Genomic DNA, 13291 nt, shown 5'->3' on the forward strand with positions numbered 1-13291 from the left:
GGCGGAGGGGCGGCTCCGTCGCAAGAAGCCGCAGGAGAGCAGGAAAGTCGCGCTGCGTGTCTGAGTGGCGGCGGCTGCAAAATGAAAGCGGTGGCCCGGCGATGCCGCCGCGCCGGAGGATTACTTCGCTGTAGGATTTAAGCCGTGGTAGACGAATAGGGAATTGGCAGAAAGTCGTATGCTGGTATTTTAATGGGCTGAAGGAGTAAATGGAAGGATGAACAACTTTGCGATACGAGGTACTCGCTCCTCGGTGTTTCATTTGAGGTGCCAGACTGAGAATCTGTAAGAGCTCTTTTTAAACATAGCAATAGATCCTGTGAAAAGCAGAAAAGCGGACAAGCTCCTTTTACCGTCAATACAACTGTATAAAATACAAGTAAATGTAAAAGGCAGCAAACGACTATGGGTTTTTTAAAGATGGTGTACGTGACTTGTACACCTTACTCTGCGTGTCGGTGTGTCTGCATGTGACGCTTGCAGCAAGATCCACGGGAAGAACTGGCTCCTGAAAAAGAAGTACTTATTGTGAGCCCTTATAATAAAAAAGAATAAAAACACAAAAATTGCAAGCCCTGACTGCCTTAACCAGAAAGTAGCTGAAAGAAGTAGGCACCTGCAGTTCTGCTTTGTGTTCATGTTCAGGATGCAAGAGTGGTAAGACCAGAATGAAAACATGCAAGAGTCAGCTCAACTCAATAGCCTGCTGGATAAGGCACTCATTTGGGCAATGGGGTTTTCATTTTATGGGTCATTTATATTTTTTTACATCAAAGTTATGTGATAAAAGCAGAAACAACCCTAAAAGGCTGGACAGGGCTCTCTTCCTCGGTGATCTGTTAAGCTGCAGAAGTGCATTTGCTGCCTGCTTACTCTCCTTGCCCCATGAACCTCAAATTCTTTCTTGCGTCATGTTCCAGCTTTAATAGAAGTGTTTTGAGAAATGATGCTCAGTGCGTGTTTCTGAATCCCCTCAGGCTATCCTGCATCTTGTCTCCAGGATCTGTCTCCCAGTTTGACAGATGCAGTCCGAGTTCAGGTACCTGAACTCCAGATTAGAGTGGGAGTTCAGGTACGTCCTTGGTGTGAGCACTTGATAGCAGCTAACTCCAGATGGCCTCCCATTCAGCAGGTGAATCTGGCACGAAACTTAACATCTAGCATAGACACCAGACTCTGGGCTTTAGATCCACCTAACTCATAAGTATTGTCAAATGTTTCATAAAACAACTGATGGCCCTTCACTTTCTCTCTTTACAACATTAGAGTGTTTTCTGTTTTTGTTACAGTGCATTCGGTCTGTATTTTTTCTATGCCCATACTAATCAGAAGTTAAATTTGCTACACTATGATAAAGTTTCCAATATTAGCAGACACACCATATCTGACCGTGAGCAGCCGTATTTTGGCTGTCTGTGGTTTCAGTTCTCAGAACTCAGCAAGTCTTGGAGCATATTTTTACATAATCTAACCACACAGGCTTGCTTATAAATTTACTGTGGTAGAATTTATATGCGTGTTCAACTTACCAGGGTGAAGACTTCCAATGATATAATTATTTCTATTCAGTGGAAAAGGGAATGTTATAGTATCACAATACATTTTACTAACGGGGAAGGAGGCAAAGTTTGTGGCTGATAGCAGAATACCAAGCTGCAAGGCTCAGCTCTACCACTGACTTGACGCTTGGCCTTGATCAAGTTATGTAATGTGCTGCTGGATCATTTGCTCAACTTCAAAAGTTGTACAGTGTTTGTCTATCTCATAGGGAATTTCTGGAGTCAAATTAAGGCATTGTTCACATGGTGCTTTCAGATCTTGAAATAATTTAGGAACAATTTTCAGATTTGCAAGTGCATTTTAAACTTCAACAAAATACACATTTTAATGATTGTAGCCTTAAAGATATAGCCTATGTACCAGCATTCTGAGAAGAAGTAAAACCGCTCATCTTAGGAGCATATAAATAAGATTTCTAATTTGAGACCACTGTCACTGTGGTTTGAGGTAACAAAACTGTTGTTCTGAAGTAACAGCAAAAGATCTGCCCTGCTTTTGTCCTTAAATTAATGTTTATAACATCCAAATATGTGGCTAGGTTTGAGCACAGGGATATGATACCTCAGCAGTTACAGGTGACTTGTTTCTTTTAGGAAATTTTGGGGGTGACAGCTGCCCTGCTGCCTGCCCTGCGTGTGTACATGTTGAGCTGGATAGCTAGATTTTGGTCTGTCTGAACAGTGTGTGCTGCTGGGTATCTTCAGGTTCCTCCTGTGCGGATCAAGAGTTCGATTAGCCTCTTCTCCCTGTGTGGAAATGCAAGAGTTGGCTAGAATCTGTCTTACATGGCATAAAAAAAGTTTATTTACTGAGTGATAGTGGTGGAAATTAGCATTTGAATATCAGATGGAAATTTCCATTCTTTTTTTTAAAGGAATGATTTCTTCCATCTTTTACCTGCCTTTCTTAAAACACAGTTCTCCTTCCTTAGATAGTGTTCATCACCACTCTCTTCTTTTGTAAAGACACATGTTCATTATAYAGGTGAGCCCAGTTCTTTTGGAGGAACAAAGCAGTCACGTTAAGCTCTGGGGGGAAAAAAGTCCATTTATGAATGCTGACTGCTGAAGCCTAAGTATAAGTTACTGCAACTGACCACTTGCGAGGTAACAGTGCTCTTTTCATGTGCTGCCAGTTCATGTCAATAAGAAAAAATGTAAAATATCCATTCAAATATATTTAACAGGAAGAAGCTGCATGAGAATTTTATGGTGTAGACATTTTGCCTACCCATGTACACTTCTGCAAATGTGCAAGCGGGATTTATGGTCTTCACTTGAACTTGTGTCTATATAAGAACAGAATCTGGCTCTGTCCTGGAGCAGTCGTTTACAAGCACTACATGTGTGGTGACATGGTGGCATGGTTAGCTTTAACTGTTTTACAAATGGAGAGCCAACACACATGAAGACCTATGACTTCAGCTATAAATTAGTGTTAAAACAGGTGTTAGTACTTAGGAATCTGTTGCTTCTTTGCTCTCACAGCTAGAGAATCTCTCTCTGTCTCTTCCTCAGAGTTAGTGTGCTTTGATACTGGTCTCTGCAGCTACTCTCATGCTGCTAATTATAGGTTCAGTAACGTTAGGTACTTGCCATGGGCCTGACCTGACAGGAGTCTGTGAAGGATTTTTTTTCAATAAGCCAGCACTCACTGGCAACAAAATAAATCTTCAGTGCAAGGGAGCAGTGGATATTTGTATTGCATTTCTTCATACATAGCTCTGCTTTTGGTGACAACTTAAGCTGCTCTTTGACTAGTAACGCTCATGGTTGAATGTGGCTAGGGGGAAAAGGGATATACTATGTGGGGGGAGGAAGGTGAGCATGTTAAGCAGTTAAATTAAGTATTCTCCTTTGGTCCTTGGGTAAATCTGCACACAATATGAAGTGCTATAATTATAATTACTTTCACTGGGAGTTCCACTTTACTTTCCCATAATCTCTTCCATAGCAAATGCCCAGGTGATCTATTAGCTTTATTCCTTGCAAGCTCCTAAATTTTGTTCCTCTCTCTAGCTGAAGTGCTGATTCAGCCACAAGCAGCATCTTTTCTTGTATGTCCTCTCCTATCCTCTGATGAGGATTGTACATGTTTGTATAGTTTTGGTCCCTTTCCCTCATGCTTCTTTCTTCTTAAAATAAACCTAATCCCTTCTTCCTCCCTCCCACCCCATCTTAGTATTGACCCTTATTCTTCCTCATTATGATTTTCCTTAAAATTTTTTTTTTTTTTAACTTTTCATCCTTTCCCAGCAAACATTTTACCTCCCTCACTTCGTCACTGGCTGCCTCCAGTTTCCTCCACCCAGTAGCCAAATGGTGATTGTTCACAACTGGCAAACTTAAGGCTCCACTTTCTGGAATGTAAATTCAATAGTGAGTGAAACCCAAGTGAGGAGACTTTTGTAGCTATGTCTGCTCTGCTTTCTGAGGAGCAAACAATCCAGCACGCTTCCCAACTGGGCTTCATGCATCTGTATTCCTAGATGCTGAATGTCTCAGCCTCTGCACGGCTGTGCCATCTAAAGCTAGCGCAAACTGGGTGTAAATCCCAGCTGCCTTGATGATGTTGGGCCCTTCTGAAAAAGAGCTCTTCTTGGCAAGTCGTCTGCCAGATAGCCTCTCTGTAACAGGCAAATAGGCTTGGCAGCTTGGGCTGTCTATCACGCAAGGGAGATGGTGGCATCCACACTGAAGGTAAATGTGAATCTGGGTCTGCTAAAGGGTGGCATGTAATCAGACTTTCTCCTCCAGCAGGGCTCAAACTGTGCCAAAATCTTTGCCTGAGTATGAGCCTGTGTTCTGAGAATACTAACACTGGAAGAATTTGAATGCGGACCCAAGCCAAATATATAAATTTAAGTGCCAGTGTACCCAATATTTTGTCTTTTCTGTGAATTCAAAAGATAAATTTGCAGGTGATGGAGAAAAAGTGGGGGCCAAGGAGATAGCTATGCACCTTTTTGCTTCCCATCTCAATTGTTGTTTCTTCATGTGGCGTGTGTGTTCAGAACAGTACTTGTTATTAGACTGAATGATGCCGCTGAAACACCTAGGCAAGCTTTCTGCTACAGATCTGAAGAAGAGCTTGTGTGTCTTGTCTGGATATTTTTATTTTTCAGCTGTGTCAGCTGCTTTAATGAAAGGTACTGGTTCTCCCTACAAACCTCCTATGTTTTTATAGACTCAGAATTCCATGTAGAAAAATACTGCTATAAATCCCTCTTTGAAAAACACCAATTATTGATGATTTTTTTTATTTGAAAATGGAAAAATACATTTTTCTGTCCTGAAGTTCAGGGAAAAAAGACCTTTAAGTATCACTGAACCAGTGATCCTCATTCAATTAATAATGCAGTTTATGGTTTGTAAACTAATTCTTGTCATAAACTAAAAGGTGCAAAAACTGCATTTTTATAAATGAACAGATAAATGTTGTATAAAAGCAGCATCATTCTCAACTAGGTGTTTTTGCACATACAGTGCATTGTGAGAAGGATAAAAAGCGCTTACCAAGGAAAGAAGAGAAATCTTTGATGGTTCCAGTAACTTAACAAGGTCAAAATAAAATATTAAAGGCTCATGACTCGGGGTCATGAAGGTGCTAAGATGTGAAATAGGCAGCTATACTGTAAAAATGAAAGTCAACATAAGCTGATTTTAATTAAGATGCTAGCAAGTGAGAAGAAAAGAAATTACTATTGTACACAGATTCAGAGAGATCTAATTGGGAAGAAGATTAGTAAATGAACATAGCTGTTTATTCTCAAGGATTTAATAGAAATAGTGTTGTGAAAATGGTACATGAAGGTTTTATAAATAATGCTGCCATTATGCTGATAAGGTGTTACTTTTGATACAACAAAGTGCAATAAAAGTTCTTTTTTTTTTTTTTAACCTATTCCTTATGCCAAGCTTCTGCTAGCCAGGGTGGTTTTGCTCTAAATTAAAGCTTAAGTCTTTTGTATCCAATGATTATAAAGAACATGCCATTCTTACTAAAAATAATAAAAATTCAAAAGGGAAAGATGCCAAAGTACCCTATTCTGATGTGCTGATTGATCCAACAGTTAGTTACTGAATGTGTAGGCTGCAGATTACTGAGAATAAAATATACTGGAAACTGATACTCTACATGTGTGCTTCACAATTTAGCTTATATGCCTACTCATTTATAAAAAAGCAGTTTTTGCACCTTTTAGTTTATGACAAGAATTAGTTTACAAGTCTTATTTTTCTGATGGATCTGCTTGTCTCAAAGACATATGTGTAGGATCAGCCATACAGGTTTTCATGCCGTCATTATGATGACCTTTTTGGATACCGGTTCAATTGACTAGTTCCTGCCTTCTGTTTGACTGGTTCTAAGAAGGCTTAGATATGCCAAACGCTAAGGGATTAGAAGAAGGAATATTTGAGGTGAGTCTTATGCACAACCCCCATGTATGTCTGTGCCCGTAATGTTTTACAAGGCACTTTTCCAACTGCAATAATTCAGTTACTAGTGCTTAGGTAAGTCTTAAACAAAGTGTTTTAGACAAAGAAATGTTTTTAAAAGTTGCTTCGTTTACATACAACAGAAGCATACCTTTGGCTAAAGGGCAAGGATGGCAGGGTTTGCCTCACTTGCCTACTTGGAGTGCTGGCAGAAAGTGTTCCCATGCTGGGGGGCCAGTCTGTTGTTGCTTGCTCTTCTCTTCTACAAAAGGAAGAGCTTAAATATTTGGAGAACTGTGTAGTAAGGAATGACACATAAATATTGTATGAGAAAAGCTTTTGTTGCAGGGGAATGTAGCAGGATTTGTACAAGCAGCTATAAATCTATAATTCTATATATATCACATTCTTTACAGGTGTAGTCAAAGTTCATCTAAGAATTATATACAGTAGCTAATGTAAATGTGTAGTTTTAACTGCTATGAATAATAACCCGTTCTTGTTGTCTTTTTCTGACCTTTGATTATGAGAATGTAAATTTGAATTTTACATTTGGAGGTGGTTATTACAAATCATGAATCATGCACAATTCAGCAATAATAGTTTCATCATCCTGTTTTTCTAAGCATTAATCCAAATCCTGAGGCTTGAAAGGGAGTGTATTTTTGGTAAAAGGAAGCTGATGTTGCAATAGCGGCCGTTGTAACATTAACGTGCTTTAAAGTTTGCTGAAGCATAGGTTGAAAGTTGACCGCATGGACTCATGCATTTGGCAAGGTAAGGACAGATTAAAAGATTTTTAAAATTCAGAAGAATGTGCAAGTGTCACTTGCTTTGTTTCTGTTATTATTGATCAAGGTCATCACAAAAGAATTAGTCCAGTAAATAAGACATCTGTTCTGAGGATGTCTTTATCAGGCAGTCTGATTCCCCTGAGTCAAGGTGTCTCAGTTATAGTATTATTACTGACAGCATAGGAGGTACTAGGTGGACCCTTTCTTATCATCAGTAAATCACGTCACCTTCTGTGACCTACATGTCAAGTCACATTTCTGAATTTTCTTATAAGCTTGTCATGTAGCTGTTCCTCTCCTTTCTTCTCACCTTCTTGTTGCCTGTTTAAACATTGGTCTTAGCTTTTAAAAAATGCTATGAAGTGCATTTCTGGTGTTATGTTTTTTGTTTCAGCGAAGAAAAAAACTGAATGTTAGAAAAGATGGAGAAGTTAGTTTATAAATGAGATTCAGCCTGCTGAGCGGATGCTTAATTGCTGAAAATTTGTCATGTCTTGACGGATCAATTGGTTAAATGTTTGGCTTCGTTTCATGGCAAGGAAAGAAAATGAAAAGCACACATCATGTATACGCATGCTGGAAGTGGCCATTGGAAAGGCAGGTGCAAGTTCCTTGGAGAATGTGGTTCCTCTGTCTCAGCACCATATAAYGTCTGAGAGGACCTGTGTCTGACAGCTCTTTAAGGATTAAGTTTCCTGCCAAAAGGCATGGCATCTGTGTTGCAGTATTTTTCTAATACCTGAAGCTGCACTGAATCCACCTGAATGCCCTCCTAATCTAGAGCAGAAGTGCCACAGAGGAAGGAGGAAAGGGGGAGAATCCTCCGAGACGCTAACAAATCCTCCATTTTCGGCATTTCCAAGGTAGCTGGGTGGTTGTTTAAGGACCTTGTATTCTTTTGTGTGGCTAAAGTACTGCCTTGCTCACAGTGTGGTGTGATCAACACTAGCTCTTTGGGAGGTGGTGGGTGTCTCCACCACCTTGCTAAAGGCAGCACTCAGTGGGTCCTGAGGAGTGCTGAATATCATTTAGGTTAAATCTGGGATAGGCAGTTTCTACAGTCTTTTTTTGTGATCTACTGATTATTTAAAAGCCTACAGGTACAGCAGAGTCTTTTCACTTGGCATTTACATAGGGTTAAATTCTCTCTCTCATTTCAGTGAAGCTGCATGTAACAACTGCAGTGTTTGCTTGTGTATATTGTATTGTGCCGTGGCTTTGCAGACAGTGCCAGCCTTTATATCTTCCAGTCTGAAGCATTTATATTGTGCATGAACATGTTCCCTGTTTAATAGTAAACAATATCCTCTCCCAAATTAGGAATTAGGGGATATCAAATGCCATTGTCAACAGTAGGTACAAAACAGGGTACTTCCTTGCACAGAGGTATATATAAACTGGGGAACTCTGTGACACAGAAATTTAGGGATGCTGATAGCCAAGGAGGACTGTTAACATATTTAGGTAATTCTGTGAGAGAAAGATCCATCCAGGACTGTTAAATGCAACGATATCACCTCTGTCTAAAGAAGTCCTTGAGCTGTATTTAGGCAGGAAAACTGTACTCACGAAATATATGCACTGCCATATGCTTTTACTCTTCCTTAGGTATCCACTGATAGTCACTGCGGGGGATAATCTACTTATCTACTGTTGCTGTTCTTACATAACGTAGCTGGTAGAGTTACTGCTGAGTCAGCATGCCAGGACTTCTAGGTCCTGCTTTCTAGAATCAAGAGCTCCTAAAAGATGGGGAAAAAATGCGGTAATGAAATATGGGATATTGACATTCTGTGTTCCAAGTTAAAAAAAAACAAAAAACCCTATATTGCAAGTAGGCCTGGTGGGAAAATCTTACTAATAATGTGCTGTATAGAGCAGTGTATAGAGTAAATGACACATAGAGTGTTGAGCTGGTTCTGTCTCAGTAACTCATAAAGTATAGAGGGGAAAGTTGCTTAACTTTGTGCTGTCCTTTCCCATGTTGTCAACTCTGTGCACTAAAATAAGTCAAGGCAGTCAAAACAGTCAGATCTGTCTAAAACCCTTCTTGTTTTAACTGAAATTTTTTCCTTCTTTTCCTTTCATTTCTGAACATAAAGCTTTATCTGGATTACCTTTCTTTCTTTTTGACTCAAATATTAAGGCTAGTAATTAATTAACTTTTAAGAGCTACAGCAGAGTTTTCCATATAATCACAAGAGTTTCAAGATTTAGGGCTTTACAAAATAATTGAAAGTTGCAATCAAATTTCTGTAAAATCCAGAAATCTTTATTCCTTTAGCGCACAGAAGCATCAAGAGCTTAATTAGTTGGTTGTAAAAGATTTTGTTTTCTGAATGAAAACCCTTTATGAACASAAGATATTTAGTCCTGAACCCTCAAGCTGCTGAGTACCTTCTGTTCCCTCTGCATTGAAGTAGTAAATCAGCATCTTGCAGGTCTGGGTAGTTGCTTATCTGAGTATTTTTATGCAGTTTCCATCAAAGCAGCATCTGCTGTTGTGATGGGGCAAGTTGTTATAGGCTACCTAGTAAACCTCCCACCCTTCAGATAACGATATGCAACATGTTTAATATTGAGTGCAATTACATCATATAAAGAACATGTCAATTCATTGGTGATGAATTTCCAAAGATTATGTACAAGACTTACGTTATAGATAATTTGGATAAATACCTGCTTYTTGAGAAAGCATAGTCTCTGTAACTCCTGATCTCCTGCCAGGCAGACCAAGATGATCAACAGCTTTTAGCATCATGCTGCTGATAGCTCTATATCTGTTTTATTTTGCAATCTGAAGTATGTATTTAGGTTGTTTGGTGTTGATGAATTTTGTTACTGAAAGGATATTGAACCCTGTGATGTCTTAACAAAAATGGAAAGACGTTTCAATTCTATGCTTCCTCTGACCATGCTAATTTGAGTCTAATGTATCAGTGTGTGTTGTAAATTTTGCTTAAGTTCAAAGAATAACAATAAATGATGACTTAAACAGGAGTGGCTGCCATGGATAAAACTTTAAAGCTCTTGAGTGAATGCTTGAGGCTGGGAGAAAAATTAGAGCTGTGGAAGTAACAATAGACAGGCATATTTATTCTCCTCTCCCATTATGAAACTAAAGACAGCATTAAAACCATAAGCCATTGAGGAACAAAACTGATTACCTGGAGAAGGACTTAGATAAGCAGATGTCAGATTGGTGAGAATTTACAAAATTATGTAGACAAGAGAAAGACATGTTTATWAAGGTTATATATAGGCTAGAATACAAAAATTTGAATTCTCTTTACAAAGTGAGTGGGTGTATTGGACCATAATATTTAACAGAGGTCAATTTTTATGTTTTAATATAGAAACTCTGGTCATTTTGGTAGTAGATGAGTACATCCTGGCACCTGAGAGCAAAAAGCCTTAGGTGCACTGACAGTACGTTACAAGGCATTGAGTGTGGTCACCCCAGTTGGATTCAGGCCTTATCAGGTGTTTCTGAGTGAGTGCACAAGTGAAGGAGCTCTAAGGAGTACTGGTAAACATCAGTCATTGGCCTTGACAAATTAGGTAATAAACTTTTTTCCTCTGATTGAACCAACAGTTGGCTGTTGAAGTATAACAAGCGTCCTCTGCTACAATAAGATTTCAGGTATATAATACAGTACCATTTCTAGAATATGAGGTTCAAAGTTCTTATGGACTCACTGAGAGCCCTTATGTGCAGCAAAACAGTGCCTGGTTGACATCTGTGGGGGCTTTCCATATTGCAGTTTGAGCAGTTTCTCCTGGAATTTGCAAAAATTTTGGGAACATAAAAGTAAGAGGTTTTCTGGGCATGCGGTTGGGGTAGCTCCGTTGGGTAGTGCTGCTGTGCCATTCTAAGCAGTGGTCTTACTTCCTTTCAGAGGTGATGAATTACTGGATTCAATAAGCTCCAAGGGGGGGGGGGAAGTTCTCCCAAATCCATTAAATTGCCTTATACTTTTAATTTTAAAAATAAAACTGGAAAAATAAASTTTAAGTGCAACTGTAAAGGGTTAAGTGTATTATTATTAATGATTAATATAACAATAAATCTTCAAACCTCGAAGACGTAAGAAATCATATACTGTGTGATTTCTGCTAGAACTAAAAAATTTGTATACAGTTCATATATGAGCTTGTTTGTTTGATGAATTTATTTCAGAAAAAGGTCTAAAGAGCTGTAATGAAAAAAGTTTCTGACATGGAAATATTCTGGAATAGCTATTCCTGAACGTACTGTTCAGATAAGTCAGAGTAATGTAGATCATTGACTTCAAAGTCACTGCATGAAAGGTGTAGAAATATAACACTGATTATATTCATTAGTGGAGTAGTGCTAAGCTGGCTGTATTCTTGAAAGCTTGCTGCTTCCTCTTTTCAGAGACATAATGCATTTTTGGCATCAGGAACTTAAACCTGAATCTGCCATTTTCAAGGGTTTTTTTTTTCTTTTTTGTATTTTAGTTTGATGTTGTTTAGCACAGGAGGATGTTCATGTGGTGGTTAAAAAAAATAAATAAAAAAAAGAGATAAAAGGACCTAGAGATAAGCTGTTTCATATCAGAGTAAGTCTTTGCTAAACAAAACAGATCACTATTAGTTAAAAATATTCATATCATGCATGTCAGAGCTGCAGTCAGGATTGCAGGTCTACTTTCCTGAGTGCTGTTAAACAGGATATTACAATTACTGTGTTTTCTTTTATACTGAGATACATTTGTATTGAGATTCTGTGGAAAGGCCACAACAAAGTTCAGAACTGTGTAAATACAGAATAAACTGCTTTTTGGGCCCCAAAATCTTGTTACTTAAAAAGTGCTACAAGTACGAAGACTGACAGTGTGAAGTACAGTCAGAAACGGTGAAGAACTGGCACAGTATTATTGACTGCATGTGTTGAGTGAATGTGTGTATGTTTAAGAAAGTACTAGCAACAGCAGTGCTTAAGCAAATAGCGGGAACATGCACCCTCCCCCCAAACGCACACACTAGCTGTTTCTTCTTTATTTCTGTTATAGTTTTAACTAAGGAGGCGGCACACGCTGTCCTCAAAGAATTGCTGTAGAGGGCCTTGACTCATGAAAGCCTTTTCTTTTTAGTTTCTGTCTCATATTTGTTTCAGTTCCTTTGATCTCTATTGGTTTGATGAGTATGTGTCATCACTTGGTACTGCAGTTGCTTCCTCTTGCTCAGATATGGCAGTGATAAATATATTCACTGAAGAGTGTAATTTAAAATTTATATTATTCACAGTTATAATAATTGGCAAGTACTGTAACCATAAATGGAGAACATGAGAGGGAGTTCAGTTCGATTTCTAAAAATAATTGGTCAGTCTATCAATATATCTAATAAGCTTATCAAATCAGACTTTTCAAAAATTAAGGAAGAAAAAACTCGATATGAAATGATTGTAAGTGTAACTGAGCAGTGTAATTTACTTTCACTTTACAGGAAAGGGCTTTCAGCTCTACCTCTTAAGGAGCTTTGGAAAACTGCTTACTGACTCCTGGCGGTAGTGTATTGATTAAAAGCTTCCAGAGTGTCTAGAAAACATAAGTGTACAAAAATTTGTCTGAAGGTGATGTGTTTTGTAGAAGGAAAGTTCATGATTGTCTATGGTGTGTAAGAAGTACATTAACTAAAGAAGTATTGGGTATACTATTCATATTTAATAATAAAGGACCTAACAGTAGGGATTTTAAAAAGAACTTTTTGCTTCATTCTGTAAATACTTAACTAATCCTCACAACACCTGTTTCATAACTGAAAGGAAGAATTGGGCAGAAAAATGAAACTGTTCGGCTAATATCAGGGACCCAAATTAAAGTCAGCAAGGGGCAAGAGAATAAGATTTTTCAATAAACATTCCCAATTCATTGGACTGTACTGCCCTCTTAGACCTCTGTGGGAGTTTTTGCTCATATAAAAGACATATTTAGAACTTGTTTTTTCTTCATATATTTCACCTTATTTTTGTTTGGTAGAATAATGTGTCACATATTTGTCCCTTATATTGTGATTTTCTTCATAGGATCGGTTTAGGACATGTTTTGTCTCAATAAAATGTAATTATGTTTTTCCCTCCTTTCTCATATGTACTCTTTCCCTCAAAACATAAAGGTGTGCAACACTCTCTCAGGCCGGGTCTTAGCATCGAGTTATGCTTAAACTAATTAAGTAAATCCTAGTTTACTTCAATTATGCGAACAGTGTTATCCTGGATTTATATTCTTGCAGTTATTCAATCTGATGCTGACTTTCCCTATCCTTGATGATCAGAGCCTTCCCTAATAAACATTTCAGGAGAGGTTTATTGGTTGATGCATACTTAAAGAAGTGGATGTCATTCATTCCTGGAGCTGTTGAGGACCTTTGGGGATGGCAGCTGCTGAGGTAACTCTCTGGAAGTGTCGCCTGCCACCCTAGAAAGGAGAAACATCTTTGGTGCACAAAACCTTTGCAAAGTATCAATGACAT

At 38.5% G+C, this 13291-nt stretch overlaps 1 protein-coding gene across 2 annotated transcripts in view; it reads left to right on the top strand.

The window, feature by feature from the left end:
• Positions 1-83: 83 nt before the first annotated feature.
• CHN2 (chimerin 2) overlaps positions 84-13291 on the top strand; it is a 168346-nt gene continuing 155138 nt past the window's right edge. The window contains exon 1 of one of the 2 annotated variants that reach the window (XM_026080452.1): positions 84-239. In XM_026080452.1, coding sequence (XP_025936237.1) covers positions 218-239 — 22 coding nt within the window. In that variant the 5' untranslated portion in view covers positions 84-217. The remainder of the gene's footprint in view (positions 240-13291) is intronic. The other variant, XM_026080451.1, reaches the window with a different exon arrangement.

Source organism: Apteryx rowi, unplaced genomic scaffold, assembly GCF_003343035.1.
Source record: "Apteryx rowi isolate R43461 unplaced genomic scaffold, aptRow1 scaffold_520, whole genome shotgun sequence".
Classification (NCBI taxonomy): Eukaryota; Metazoa; Chordata; class Aves; order Apterygiformes; family Apterygidae; genus Apteryx; species Apteryx rowi.